Source organism: Bufo gargarizans, chromosome 10 (genome assembly GCF_014858855.1).
Source record: "Bufo gargarizans isolate SCDJY-AF-19 chromosome 10, ASM1485885v1, whole genome shotgun sequence".
NCBI classification, from domain to species: Eukaryota; Metazoa; Chordata; class Amphibia; order Anura; family Bufonidae; genus Bufo; species Bufo gargarizans.
This window is the reverse complement of record NC_058089.1, coordinates 87,144,093-87,160,201: the sequence shown is the minus strand read 5'-3', so window position 1 is coordinate 87,160,201 and position 16,109 is coordinate 87,144,093. Positions and strand designations below refer to the sequence as shown.

At 43.4% G+C, this 16,109-nt stretch overlaps 1 protein-coding gene across 1 annotated transcript in view; it reads left to right on the top strand.

The window, feature by feature from the left end:
* The window catches only part of HSF4 (heat shock transcription factor 4), an 84,229-nt gene extending 69,015 nt beyond the window's left edge, over positions 1-15,214 (top strand). Inside the window, exons 7-13 of the mRNA XM_044270981.1 lie at positions 2,837-2,933; positions 5,266-5,390; positions 7,287-7,511; positions 8,593-8,698; positions 10,928-10,993; positions 12,338-12,422; positions 14,984-15,214. Of these exons, the coding sequence (XP_044126916.1) occupies positions 2,837-2,933; positions 5,266-5,390; positions 7,287-7,511; positions 8,593-8,698; positions 10,928-10,993; positions 12,338-12,422; positions 14,984-15,117 (838 nt within the window). The 3' untranslated portion in view covers positions 15,118-15,214. The remainder of the gene's footprint in view (positions 1-2,836; positions 2,934-5,265; positions 5,391-7,286; positions 7,512-8,592; positions 8,699-10,927; positions 10,994-12,337; positions 12,423-14,983) is intronic.
* The last annotated feature ends 895 nt before the right edge of the window (positions 15,215-16,109 follow it).

Sequence of the window (16,109 nt, the reverse complement as noted above, 5' to 3'; positions counted from 1 at the left end):
GCCATAATCAAGCAGAACATCTTACTGTCTTGAGTCCAATGCACAGGCCTTATGGGTTATAGACCTTCTCAGATGTTTGGTCTCTCTCTTTCAGGGGTATTCTGGTTGTATGGCTGTTCTCTAGGTAGTTGTAGGCTCAGAGACTAGAGTTATCTGAAGTTAGGCCTAGTTGTACAGGAGATCTCTTACACATGTCTATTATCCAAGTTGCTTCAGACTAGACTCTCTCTAACCAGGGAACGGACCTGGTCCATCACCTTCACAATCTAACACACTTTGCCAAGTGGTTAACCATATGTTGTCCATACTGTGGTGCATGTACTTACCAAATCACAAATTTTAACTCAAGAAACATTGCATTAAGTCTGGTCTGTTAATAGTAATTAACCCTATTCAGTTGTCCTTCTGGGGTGCTGCTCTATTATACGGTTTGCCGCACCTTTACTCGTTTCAAACTGCATGTAGAGGGGCAGCATGGCATTTATTAATAATCTGCATGCAGGATCCACAGCTCGGCCATGAACGTGTTCATATCACACTTATAGATACCACCTTGTTACCCTGCCATAGTAAAAGGGTCACAACCATTGTAAATGGTCCATGAATTTTTTTTAATAAAATCTGATTACTGTCACCTCAATTGAATTCCATTTCTGTAGGTAGAGGAAAAAAAGAGGGTTTTCTAGGAATATAATATCAATGGCCTGTCCTCAGTCACTACAACTGATCAGACATTTGAAGAGGCCGTGGCACTCTTCACAGAATTCCAAGTACAGCTCCGTTCTTTGTATAGTGGCTGTGCCCAGGCCAGTTCACTTGAATGAAACTGAGCTGCGCTCATGTCATGTGACCATTGTACGTGATGTCACTGGCACTGGAGCGCCGTGACCTCATCAAACAGATGATTGGCGGGTGTGCCAGGAGCTGGGCATCATATATTGATGACCTATCCTGAGGATAGGTTATCAATATTAAACACTCAGACTACCCTTTTAAAGAGTTTTCCATGACTAAGAGAAACAAAATTCAAAAATATTTTAGCAGACTGTATAGTAAGATATAAGGGACATTTCTCTGAGGTGCTGATGTTTCAGTAGAACGCCTCCATTCTTTGACTACATGCCAGATTGGTATGTGACCACTGCAGTCAATCACTTGCCTTAATATTCACTTGTACTTACTGGAATCACCAGTTCTACCAGTGATTGGCTGCAGGAGTCACCACTTGCAAGTAATGAAGACTAGCGGGGGGACTACAGGAGCATCTAGTGTGCTAGAGATTGCACAGGTGAGTAGTATGTCTCTTTTTATATTTTACTATATATTCTGCTGTCTTTTCTAGTCTTGGATCACCCCTGGGGCAAGAAGGTTTATTTTCTATAAACATTCCTGAATTTTCAGGGACTTTCCATAATGCTCAGAGACAGTCCTGGAAAATTTGGGCTGTCCAGGACTGAAATGGGTGAGGACTAAGTAAGCATCTCCCAATATTAGAAGGTCCCTGGTTGGATTCAGACATTCCTGGGGCATAGCTTACATGTCCCGAATTTGCCAAGTAAAATGTTAGGAAGTATGAAATAGTCCTCTAAGGTTCTGGTTTTAGCAGACATGGCTGATCACCTCAGTCTTCGGTAGGGGCTTATATCAGTGTCTTGATGGACAAATGTCTGAAGATAAACAAGCACTGATGTAGCTATAGGGGGTGTAGAGGTAGCAGCCGCAACAAGACCCCGATACCTGAGGAGACCCAAGGGCAACCTAAGTAGACTCCAGTATTCTAAATGCATGTTAATAGATTTTGCATTGGAGCTCAGGGGCTTCAAATTACGTCTCGATTCATCATGTGTGAATATGGCACGTAATAGGAGACTTGAGGAAGTGCAAAAAAATAAAGCTTAATTATACCTTAAAGGGAAAATCGTTATGTAGCTGACATTAGTGATGTGCTAATGTCAGCAGAACATAACTGTATGATCTTTAACTCCCTGCCTGCCGCTGTTCTCTCAAAATAAAGACTTTTATAATATGCTAATGAGCCTCTAGGTGCTAGTGGGGCGTTGCTGCAGCACCTGAAGGCTCCGTCTTCTCACCCTTAAGCACGCCCATGTCCAGTTGATTGGCGTCCTAGTTCTCCTCGGTGCTCCCTAAATCCTGCGCGTACGCCGTCCCGTTTAGTATTCGAAGGACGAGTGAAGGACGTTCTCCTGCTGCCGGCTTCACTCACTGCGCCTGCGCCAAATACTAAACGGGACGGCGCACACGCAGGATTTTATGGGCACAGAGGAGAACTAGGACGTCAATCCACTGGACATGGGCGTGCCAAAGGGTGAGAAGACGGAGCCTCCAGGTGCTGCAGCAACGCCCCACTAGCACCTAGAGGCTCATTAGCATATTATAAAACTCTTCATATTGAGGGAACGGCGGCAGGCAGGGAGTTATAAAGCATACAGTTATGTTCTGCTGACATTAGCACATCGCTAATGCCAGCCAGATACATAACGATTTTTCTGATGACAGAAACCCTTTAAATTTTGAAAAATCTACAGTTCTTCCTCATTTTTACATCTCTGGATTAGTTTTCAGGATTCTCAGAAGGGAGCGATACCTGGTGTAATGTGGCAAACCAGTATAACAAGATGAAGCCTTGACACAAAAATCCCTATTACCTGTTCCTACCCCGTATCTAGTCAATCACTTAAATTGTTGCTTGAGTATGCAGGACTTTTTTAGAATATGGGGCATATAGAAGACACTTGCTGTTGTTTGTCTTCATGTAATTTTTCTATAGATCTGAAATTTCTGTGAATACAATAGATTTCTACCTTTCCTTTTTTAGACCCCTTATGTTGGATGATGGAACCTCTGGCCTACCAGTGTCCAAATATAGTAGACATCCTGTAGACTCCTTGCATGACCCATATTACATTCAGTCGGTGAGTTTTCCCATTATTTGCTTGCTTTGGTGTCGGCACAGGGGCATATTTAACGACATAAACACCAGTGTATTGCAAAATATTGAGCTGCTCATAAATAGTTAAATTTTGGACTGACAGATATAGGGGTACCATCTTCTTTGGTCTCTCCTGACACATCTGTTTTAGTAACTACTCGCATTGCTAATGTAATTACAGTTCTGGAGCATCTATTCTCATGGTCCAAGGGTCCATTCCTTTATTATTCATTCACAAACTTCTAGTAGGAATAATACAGGAATGGCACAACAGCCCCTCCATCTCCTTCTTATATGACAGGGACGAGCAAGATGACTATATAACAAGCAGGCCCTGTCAATCAGAAAGGAGAGGGCGGGGCTTGGAGAGTTAACAGGGGGAGCAAGGTTGCACTTAGTGGCTTAGGCCCGCCCTCTGTGCACTGAACTGCTCATCTGCATATGGATTAAAAGTACTTTTTCTCTAGAATGAAGCAATGAATCACTAAGTTAAATCATTATGTTCAACTGAGCTAGCCCCACGAGGCATTGTGCCTGGTTGAACTGTGCACTTACTGGTGACAGATTCCCTTTGAAAACAACATATCCTTTGTTTGATGTATTATTATTAGGTTTTTCTGGTATTCCTTCTAAGTAGCGGGCGTTTTGTGCTGAAAATGATGATACATATGTTCCCAAACCTGGACGGCGTTAAATAAGTTAAACTTCATGTAAACACCAGTGTCCGCAGTCAACAGATCCACAAAATACGCATACCTCCTTTGCGCAGTCCGCATTTTTCTCACTCCCAGCAATAGAAATGACTATTTACACCAGAATAGGACATGTTCTATAATTTGCAGGACGGCCAGACAGAATTATAAATACTACAGATGTGTGAATGGCCCCAATAAATAAATGGGTCAATGTGCTATCTGGAAAAAAAAATGCAGATACCAAATAGTGTTGTGTGTGTGAGGCTGCGCCTCAGAAGCTTGGTGGCCTAATCTCCAATTTTGTTCTGGAGTAATAACGCAATACAATAAAGAGAACATTTTTGGAATGCCATGTACACATAATCACCTTATTCAATTAGGGGCAGTACACCCTTAAAGGGATATTCCCATCTCAACAATAAAGGTTAAGCTTGAACATACATATTTTGCAAATACCACCATTCTCCTTTACTATAGCATTCAAAATCTTGACTCCTTTCCATCCAGTGTGTTCATTATTTTTTTTTCATGGCTTCAGTGGTTACAGCGACCACCACCTTCTGGCAGTGGTGAACTATGTCTTATAGACAATGGTTGTGGAACCAGTGTGCTAACTGAATGGTTTGACGTTGCGCTACACCTGAGGGTGTTTTCCTGCTGGTCCCCTGGTATTTACCCTTTAAGCCTTAAACAGGGATCTGAACTTAGTTGCAGGGGAACCACCAAGCCGCAACTTCTTGGAATAATCCCAGTGTAGTTGTCAGAATCACCCATACAGGGCACCGGAAACATGAGCAAGATCATGGACAGAACCAGTGAAAGAACTAGCAGGACACAAGCAAAAGCAAGGCAAAACAGGGACAGAATCAGACTGAGGACTAACAGGCAGAGAACATGCAAAATCCATGAAACAGACCAGGACAAAGTTCAGACATAGCAGATACATGTATAGAAACTTAGCAAGACAGAACAGAGAATAACTAGAACTTGGGAATTCATTGGTAAACAGAACTAGGATAGAATTCAGACACACACGGAATAGACACAAGAGCATGGTAAACAGAACTAGGATAACAGGCAAAGTCAGTTGGCCGACGGACAAAGAACTAATACAAACAGAATCAAGGAACAGACCTCACAGAATCCAGACACAGACCGAACATGCAAAAATCTAACATAATTTGAGAGCAGACACTGAGAGTGCACAGCCAGGGCAGGACAAAAGACTAAAACGATTCTCTGAACCCGGACAACCCCTTTAACAAACTCATTAGACAAACAAATGAAAAAACAAGACCAGGGAACATTAAATCATGCAAAACTGAACTGAGGAGAGATACAAACACATTGGCAATAATTCACACCCACAAGTAACTAAGGCCAGGACGCACAGAATAGTGGCAACATGAACCACCATAGAAACAATAGGCCCAAATTTAAATCCTCAAGAAACCAACACGCCATTGTAGCAGTGTGCTATTGTATTCTGAGCATGTCCAGGCTAGTGAGAGTGCCCATGTTGGGGCATGTGCAAGTCGGTCTATATCTTAGAGTTTTCCCTGCTTTGTACCTTGCGATCTTCATAGTTGGTTGTGATTTTTTCATATATTCTCCCTGTAGCCATCTACAGATCCAGCTTCCTCTTTAAGCAGTCCTGCTGTCAGTGCTGGGCCTATAATATCGGATGTGACAGAGACTCTACCCACCAGCGCAGTGACTGCCCAGCCTAGCACTGAAGGAGAAAGGTAAACATGTGTGAGACATCTGGAGCTGGATCCAGACAGAACATTATCATATAGGAAATTGTATTTTCTGTCTACAATTTTTTCTTTTGCCATGTTTTATTTCCATGTCTCACTTCAGCCCTGTTGTGTTACCACCGACTGTGAGCTGATGATACCTTAGTAGTTGGTCACATTATGGATATACAGTATGTGATGTAGCTATACATTTGGATGGCTAAGGGCCCTTTTGCACCAGTTATTGGGAATGAAAGATCCTACAAATGCTTGTTCCCGACTTTTGGCCCCTGTAAAGGTTCCACTGATCACCTAACTGCTGAGCATAATGCGTGTTTGTTGGGTGATTGCTTCTTTGATGTGGCACCTAAAGTCCTCATTTATCTGCAGCACATCATCCTGTGAACAGAAGACACGCTGCCGACGCTATGCAAAGTGAATGGGAACATATAGGTTACCAGCCAACAAGAGTCTCAACATTAAATTCCCCTCAAAAAAAGCCAACTCAGGAGAATAGTATGTACCTACAAAAAAACGAGTCTTTAAATTCTTTAAATGGCCAAATGTTTAAAAATAAATAAACTTTATTAAATTAATCGCAATAATATAAAAAGATGAAAAACACAACCACTGTAGTGCGGTACTACCCAAAGGAACACCCTCAGGAGGACCGCACACCCTGACGCACGTTTCGGAAAAACCCCTTCTTCTGGGGGAGATGAAGGGGTTTTGCCAAAACGGGCATCGGGGTGTCCGGTCCTCCTGAGGTTGTCAGTACCAGCATGGGTAAGCTTTGTCTCACTGTATGATCTTACTTTTCTGCCGTTGTGAGGAGTGTTTGTTATTTTCTTTCAGACTTATGATTTATCTGGGTAATTTGTATTTGACACTAGGCACTTTAAATTCATGACCCATACATACGTCTGAAAATTGAATACATTGAGGTGTTTATACTGACCCTACAGTCATACTGGCCTTTTTTACATGTGATATATTTATACATTTACCGTGTCCCTCGGGTGGTACCACACTTCAGTGGTTGTGTTTTTAATCTTTTTATATTATTGCGATTAATTTAATAAACTTTATTTTGGCCATTTAAAGACTAGTTTTTTGTAGGTTCATGAAAAGTGAATGGGGGCTAAGTGATCATAATAACGATGGTTAACCCCCCATTCATTTTGCATCAACTTTATTAAGGTCGATCGTCACTTGTTATTGACATGGCATGAGCCAACGTAAGAATACCCTAAGTTGGTCTATCTGGGCAGATCATTTAGGCCTCAAATGTATTGTCTCCATTAAAATCATATTTCTGTGGTCTAATGGTGACTCCATGATCTCTTAAAGGGGTTCTCTCACCATAAGAATGTATCCCCTATGCAGTATAAGTATCTCATCAGTGGGAGTTCAACTGCTGAAACCAGCAGCCATGATCCCAGGAATTAGAAGTCAGAGTACCGGAGTGATTGGAATGGCCGTCCATTCAGCTGTGTGGGACTGACAAATATAGGTGGGCACTGTACTCGGTTCCTCTTTGGCAGTACCATGGAGTTGAATGGAGTGGCAAAGTGCAGGCATGACCACTGCTCCATTCACACTGGCACCGCATTCTTGTGATTGTTGGTGGTCTCAGCAGTAGACCCCCATTAATCAGGTATTACCCCCTATTCTGTGGACAGGGGATATGTTCATATGGTGGGACAATCCCTTTAATTGATGTTACCAGCTGATGCCAGGATTCCACATATTTGGATGTTGCTGGTTTGGTTAAATTATTTCCATTGAATTACAAATAAAAAAATGTTTACTCTTATCGCTTGATGTCATCATCTAGATGCCAAAGTTCTCAGCTGTGAAGGAGTTAAAATTGTATCTGCATTCTGTGTGCTTTACCTATAGGGGCAAGTGTCTTCTACTGATTAAAGAAGAGCCGATCAGTCCAGTAGTAAAGGGATCATCCGAAGGAGATGTCTCCCTAAACGGCTGCGGTGCATGCACTGACCCACCAGTGTTACCAGTGGCAATGGTTCAATCCATACTGGAAGGAAAAGAAAGTTGTAGTCCACCTCAGCCCTCAGGATCCCAACAGCTGGAGGCACGAGGACAAAGCAGTTCCTTGGCAAGGTTGGTGGATATTGGGTCATCATATTATGATTGGTGACTTACATCAGCAGTAGAATAACAGTGGGTCCATAACCAAGGCAGGCTATGGGCATCTTATCACTCATAATAGCCGTGGTACAGGAACAGACACGTGTCCATTAGGTTCAACAAGCTAAGACATCTTTTTTCCTCCACCCATCCCTTCACCTTTGAACCTTTCATAGTTCTCCCATATCCTTTTTACAATGCAGATCCCAAAACGGAATCCCATGTTCAAGATGTGGCCTTACAAAGGATTTATAAGAGGGGTACATTGGGATTTCTTTTTATACACCCTAAAATCTTATTTGCTTTTGCAGCTGCAGTCTGACATTGAGTACTGCTGCTTAGCTAACTTGTAACCAGAAGACCTAAGTCCTTTAGTTGTTCTGTTGTCCCCATACCATTACTGTGGCCTATGTGCATTCGTTTTCAGTTAATTGAATTTCAAATTAAAATTTAATTTAATCTTCCATTTTCTTCCCCATGCTGCCAGCCTGTCAAGGGTTAACCGTTTTTTAAATTAGTTTACCTGGCTCTGCAAATAATATTTAATCAGTGCTATATTTTACTGTGGGGCTATGGAGGCTCTATGTCACGGAGCCTTCAGACAGTATCCAAATCCTCCTTCTAAGGAGACTTGGTGGCACCGAGTAAGAGGGAACTAGCTGCAACCGCTGCACCCTGTATTAAAGTCAGAACCACACACCAGCAGGGGTGGACTGGGAACTTAAAGTGGTCCTGGAAAAAATACTGAAAGTGGCCCTATTTTGTAGTTTGGTCCAAATTGATGGAAGGCAGGGCCAGAAAACCATAGATGTGGCACAGTTATACCACCCCAACAGAACAAATACCACAGTGCATCACAAAATACTGCCAGCAAGACAAAATACATCCCCAAAAACTTCTACTGGCCGGCCATGAGGAAGGCTCAGGCGCCCTCCTCGGCCTCGGCGCCCCAGGAAACTTCCCTGTAAGGTCTATGGCCAATCCACCCCTGCACACCACACATGGATGTAACCTGAAAAAGGCATGAGTAAACTGTGGCGATTCATTTTTCTAGGGAAGAGCTGCCAGACTCTTTGGACAGTACTGATGTCAATTTGGAAGGACTACAGTTGCTGCTCAGAAGTCAGCATTATAGTCTGGATTCTGCTGCTGTTCTAGATGTAAGTATTTCTTGGATAGTGCAGCGAGCCCCTGAGGAGCCAGAGCAGAGGATGGGAGTGGTAGTGGACTAGATCAGATGTTGTGTCAGGGTGTACTCCCTCAGGCCGTTGCTCTCTGGGGTTTAGTACAGTAAAAAGGTAGTTTAAATAATCAGGCCAGAAGTAAACATATAACGTATGGAACATCCAGCCCCAGTCTTAGGGACAAAGTACAGTTTGGCAAACCAAATGATGAGGTGTGGTGGCTGGTTAGGTGGCAATTAAATGGCACTACCAGGCACTTGTGGATATAGGTGTTCACAATGTGATACAGTCTTGGTGTTTGACTGTTCAGGAAGAGATCTTGCTGATAAGTGTCTGAGTCATAGTCACTCACCTGCAGAAGGTTCTTTAAAGCAGTGATTTTGCTAATCACTCTGGTGTGTAGGCACAATGAAGCTTTTCTGAAGCAGTGTTCTTGCATCTGGCACTTTTCCTGGAGTAAAGGTCTCACAGGAGAATTGTATACAGTCCCTTGGAGTACAGTAGGAGTAGGAGCTCTGACATGAACTTCCTATTTCCCCTCTGGTTGGTCTCGTACTCCTCTTCCTGGCAGGAAATAGGACCAGCCCACTCCTAACAAGAGGAGTTGGAATAGGGTGGTTAGCCCTGTTCCTGTCAACCATTGCCAACCATATTTCACCTATGCTGGAATGTACGGCAGGAACATAACATTACAATGCAAATAAAACTATTGCAGATACCCCCAGGTCTGGGGTTCTGAAATAGTGTACATATATACAGTGAAGTGTAAGAATAAAAGTCAATTCAAATGGCAGATTTTAAAATGTTTAAATTTTATGCAACCAACGGCAGACTATGGTTTACCAAGGAAGTGATCTGTCACATTGGAATTTGGGACAAAGTTATTTGAAACTAAGCTTAGTTTTTTTTACACTTTTTTTTTAAAGTATGTCTCCCAGTGTATTCCGACATGTTGATGGCTGGATCGTCACTTTGTGGCTGATCTTAATCCTAAGTGTATGTCCACGTCATGGTGCACACTGCTCCTTGGCTAGGCCACACCTAAATGGTGTGTTAGTCATTGTACTGGATGGAGGAATATTTCCTAGATGTACCTGCACGTGGCTCCCAGTACAACTTTCACTGGGGCAGAAGGGGAAAAAAAAGAACACTGAATGTTAGCAAAGCATGAAACCTTTTTAGGTTATTTCTCTAAAACTAAGGACATATCTATTTTCCTTATATTAGAGTAGGGTTACATGGCGACTTTGGTCACACCACATGCAGATCACAATGCGACATTGCAAGTGATTGTAAATTTGGTCACATTGTAGTAAACAACAAGTGTCTGATATGTGACGGTGGCAAAAAATCCAAATCTGCTGGAATTTTATTTTGTAGGTTGTATACTGCTTCATCAGCATAGACTTCAATGTAGGTCCCATGTAACTGACATTTAGGGTTGGACTGGCCTACCAGAGTATAAAAGGATCCTCCGGTGGGCCCAGATTCTGACCATACCATAGATGATCCTAAAGGTTTAGGAGGAAAAACTAATTTTGTTGCCCTTTGAGCTAATCAATTGCCACTAGGGTCTATTAGTTTGATTCAAAACCTATTAGACTCTATTGATGATATAGGGGTTGGGCCTCGGGAATAATTTCCTCTTGTGGACCCACAAACCCCTAGTCCGACACTGCTGACATGTCATTTTTTTTTTTACTGTCTAAGGGTCCATTCACACGTCCGCAACTTTTTTTTGCGGATCCACAAAACACGGACAGCGGCAATGTACGTTCCGCATTTTGCGGACCGCATATCGCCGGCACTAATAGAATATGCCTATTCTTGTCCGCAATTGCGGACAAGAATAGGACATGTTCTATTTTTTTCGGGAACGGAATTGCGGACCTGGAAGTGCGGATCCGCAATTCTGTATCCAGGCAGCACATCGTGCTGCCCCATAGAAATGAATGGGTCCGCAATTCCGTTCCGCAAAATGTGGAACGAAATTGCGGATGTGTGAATGGACCCTAATGGGTGCTACAAATCCCAAATCACATGCGACTCATATCCAAATCATACCATAAAATATTCACATTTTATGGTCACACAACCAACACTGCTGTGTAGGCCCATCCTGAAATTGTATAACCATGCCAATATGTCCTTTATGTGGACACAATATGTATGCTGATTATATTACAGGAGTAATACTATTTGCAGGTTTTCAGTGCCGGCCTCTGTGTAGGTGAATGGAGTCTTCCAGCTGTGGACACCTCTCTGTCATCGGTGAGAATGTTTATGTTTTTCTACAAGTGACTTCTGCAAAGAATTCTCCTTGTACTAGATCTCTCAACACTTAGATGTCTAAAGGTGGTGCAGGTTCCTCTGATGTGTGCAGGTTCAGTACCAGATAGGTGTCAGTTAAGTGCTCCTCTGCACTTTAGCAGAAGGAATGCTCCTGTTCATTTTCTGAAAAACACCCTGTAGCATCATCCCAAACCATCCTGCCAAGTATTTCACACCTTAGTTTAGCTCAGAAACATTCTCACTTTTTAAAATACTGATGCCATCACAGGTCCTTCACCACCACTGAGCTCTGCCTCCTGCACTGATCCCATGATGGTGACATCATCATAGGTCCTTCACAACCACTGAACTCCGGCCTCCTTCACTGACCCCATGACGGTGACATCATCATGGGTCCTTCACCAGCACTGAGCTCTGCCTCCTGCACTGATCTCATGATGATGATGTCATCACAGGTCCTTCACACTGCTGAGCTCTGCCTCCTGCACACATGACTGTGACGCCATCACGCGTCAGCTCATGCAGTAAAAGTCCTTGTTCGTAGTCACTGCTGTTGTTGTTACAGAGTGTGCCACACAATAATCACTGTGTGCAGTCGATGCAATCTTCCCAGTGGCAGTGGCTATAGAACAGCTGAGTAAGGGGCACCCTTTAGGAATGGGGGCCCTGTGCAATTGCCCAGTTCACCTTCCCCCTAACACTAGCCCTAAGTACAAGTAATGTACAGTATTATTGATACAGTTAGGACATACTGGCCCACATTTACCATTAAAATACATCACTTTTGTACAGTGAAAAAGGTGCAAACTGCACGTTTCCGACTTTGTCAATGGCACTTGCACAAAACTGTTGTGCAAGTGCCATTTCTCTGCTGGCCATTTCTTCCCTGAAGCGGAGGCGTGTTGAGAGTGCGGAAGGGGGTAGGGCCAGAGGCTCGCCACTTACTGTATGTCATCTTCTACACCAGTTTTCTGGCTTAGAAGAACAGTGAAAACTACACCAGCCAAAAAGGAGAAAATTGCAGGTCATGCCCCAACTCTGCTAAGCCATGCCCCCAACTTTAGTAAGTCACGCCACCTCCTTGTAACGGTGCCGGGCCCTGCGCCGGACAGAGTACAGTGTGCCAGGAAACTGGACTGACTGTCTGGCCTGATGCCGAATATCTGGCCACCCTAATCAGTAGAGGTGGAAGGTGAAACATCTTGGAGGACCTCTAAATTCACTTTTGGTTAAAGTTGAAAAATATGCATCTAGGGATTAGCAATATTGGCACATAAAATATACTACGTCATAGTAGTTAATAGTTTTATGGTCTATATTCAGGTACAACAGCTCTCGATGGATCTGGAGAGGAATGCAAGTGAAATGCATCCTAAAGGGATGAATCCACAGTTCAACTCTTGCTCAGGTAAAACTAATATTTCAAATGAAAAGTGAGCATGTCATGGGCAAGTTATTGGGCCCAAGGAGTGGAAATGTTGCTGAACTCCCCCCCCCCCTTATCATTTCTGAGTGCGGTGCTTGGTTCCTGTGTCAACAAGTGCGAGTATAAAACTGACAGGTTCCTTCTCCATGTGCAGAAAATGTTTCTCATCTAGTTCTGAAAGAATGTCTCCTGTCTGAAAAACAAAGGGAGAGATAAGAGCTGCTGTCAGGGCTAGAGGCAGGGGAAGAGGGTTCAAAGATCTAAAGGGGTTGTGCAGTGCACAGATATACATTCTCCCTCAAATTGTGCCGCCGTTACAAGCGAGATGATGCACAGGTAATCTTGAAGTGGAAGTGGCACTCACATAAGCGCCTCTAACTCTTCCAACAGCTGATCGGCGGGGGTGCCGGGAGTTGCCCCTGCCAATCTGATATTGATGACCTAATCTGAGAACAGGTCATCAATATCCACTTTAGCTAAAATATTCTGAATTTATTCTGAGGGTGTTAAGTACAGAGATCTGTGACAGGAACCACAGAAAAAAAATAAAAAAACTCAGAAACAGCTACCTGTCGTCATACACCACTCCAATTAGTAGAAAATAAGGCAAACCTTAGGTATTCACCAAAGCCGCTGCCAGGCAGGTTGGTCTTGTCTTCTAAGCACCCAGGTTATGTCACAGACCAGAACAGATGACCAAGAGAAAGCAGAAAGGATAATCAAACTACCTGAAGTCAAAACCAGGAGGGTACAGATGTAGCCTAATCAGCAGACAAGAGGTTAATTAGTTAAACAAGCCAAGGTCCTAACCTGGAGAGTACATATGTAGCCAAATCAGTAGATGAGAGGTTAATCAGTGTAACTAGCAAAGGTTGGTAAACAGAGGGCTAACTAGAAGGTCTTGAGTTCAGACACAAAGTACCGAAGCACAAACAAGAGCCAGGACTCTATACACAATCACAGGTACTGAGCAGTCAGTGCCTCATTTAAATCCTCCACCTATATCTGTGATTGGACCTCAAGCCAGAGCCATGGATGGTTCAGTGTTCCAAGTATCTGATTAGCTTGGCTGGCCAGCATGGTAACTTTAGTACATGCCACCCCCTGTCTCCTTCAGAACGGTTGGGCGACTGCTTCACGTGGTGCTCCTGATATCCCCCAGCACTGTCCTAGGGACTGCAGCAGCGGCTGCTGGGCTGAGAGACAGACATCGCAAGATCTTGGTTAGGCAAGTTTATTTAGATGGTCAGGTTGGGTGCATCACATGAAAAAATGCATGCGTTTATGCCAAGTTTTCGATCTGGTTGATTTTCCACATGTGAAACATGTTAAATAGATGAGCTTCACCCACAACCACACTGAAAAGCCAAACAAAAATGCATCCAATAAGCTTTTTATGTGGTTTTAACTGCTCACAACCTGTGTGCCAAACCCATCGGCAATGTAAAAACAAAAGGCACAAAATAAGGCCAGAGCTAGATGACCATAGAATCCCCTAGTGTGTAACTGGGTTATGACTCTTGCTAGTTACAGTAGTTGCTTTTGCATTCAGTCCCACAGCCTTTTTTCACTAAATATTTGATGTAAAATCACAGAATAATGGGATTTCTAAAAGATAAAAACACTTGTAAATTCTTATAAAAGTTAAATTATTTTGCTAGTGCAGTAAGCTCCTGAGGAGCTGCAGCAGAGGATGAGAGTGGTAGTGGCCCTGATGAGGAGTTGTGTCACAGTGTACGCCCTCAGGCCGTTGCTCCCTGGGTATCAGTGAAGTGGAAATGTAGTTTAAAGAATGAGGCCAGAGGTGAACATATAAGAATCTCTTTTTACGTAATACAAAATATAACTTACATTCAGTAGCAGCAACTGGCACCAGTTAAGGAGGTATGGAGACAGGTTGGATGGCTGCAACTTAGCACTTGTGGGTATACGTGTCCACTGTCGGGTCTAGACTTGAATTTTCTCTGACCTAGTTGTGGTTTGGGTGATGGGTGTCTGAGCTGTAGTCTCTCTCCTTACAGCAGTGTGTGTAATGCAGTTTTTAGATGTTCCCTCTGCTGTCTTGCCTCTCAAGTGTTTACTCGAGGCTCAATAGAGACTGTCTTTCTGGAGAAATCTTTTTCCAGGAGCAGGAGCTCTGAAGTGTGCTTCCTCTCCCTTCCTGGACTACACAGGAACTACCCCTCCTGGCAGGAAGCAGGACCACCCTACTCTTACCAAGATGGGAGGAATATGGTGGTAAGCCCTGTTCTTGCCAACCATTTGCCTGCCATACCTCTTACTGGAATGTATGGCCAAAACATAAAAACTACACAGTCTAATATACAATACCTTTGCAGATACCTCGAGGTCGGGGATACTGCACTAGAAAATGCCTAAAGAAAAATGTCGCCTGGGCAATGTGATCGGTTCTGGGTGGAGTTGCACTGATGTTTGCCCTGTGATGATTATGCATTCCTCTAATTTCTTACAATATTTAGTAGATTTCTGATGTTTCTCAGGAAAAGAACCAGATATCGAGAATGCAGTGCATTTTATGACAGAAGACATGGTGAACCTAGCAGGATCCTCGTCACTATTTGGTGCAGATGACAGTATGGCGTCCTACCTCTCCAGCGGCATTCTTCAAGGCGATGCTGCCCTTAGACTGCACCCTCCAGAGGAGAGGAATGAATAACCGTTACATCTTAATATACAGTATATGCCATATGTAGAGTGCCACTTTACTGGAACACTGTATAATGAATGAAAATGGAGCTACTGCACTGTATACAGTACTAGGATGCCAGAAATGAGCAATATTCACTTTTCAGAATTCTATCTTGGACTCGGGTTCAGGGATCCAGACCAAGCCCCAAACTGTATAAAAGTATAATGTCCTTTCACCTATTTTATCTTCATTCCCTGCGGACACAATATGGAAGTGGTGGATGATGGCTTTGGTGTTTTAAATCAAATCAAATTGAATGTATTTTCTTCTGTAAATTGCTTGAAAATCTAGTTTTAAAGGGTTACACCACTCTTATAAAGTGAATGCCTATTGTTGGGATATGTCATTACTTTATCATCTAGAGCAGGGATGCTCAACCTGCGGCCCTCCAGATGTTGCAAAACCACAACTCCCAGCATTCCCTAATAGCTGTAGGCTGTCCAGGGCAACAGCTGGAGGGCTGCAGGTTGGGCATGCCTGATCTAGAGGGACCTATGGGACTTCAACCCAACCTGAGAATGAAGGGTATGTTACTCTGTTATAGTGCTTTGTCTCCTTCACTGTTTTTCCTGCACAATGCCGCCCCCATTTGCCCCCGATGTGTGGTCAGGAGCTCTGCTTTGCAGGAAAATCTCAGAAAAGGACTTAGGAGGAGATACATCGACCCCCATATGCAAACCCTGTCACAAACTTAGCAGCATTTGGTGTTTTTACACCACCCTCTTCACTTTCTGAAAAGTTGAGTAGAGGCATGGACTGCTGGAGGATGCACTTAAAGGGGTTATACCATGATTAATGTAACAAAAATGAAAATCAGACATCAAAGTTCAGGATGTACTCCAAGGGAAGAAAAGAGTGCGCTCTCTGACCACTGCACAGCCCAGCGAGTGTTAGAGTGAGGGCAGCCACTCCGAACCACCATTATGCTGATCAGTGTAACAACTACCATTCCCATGCTC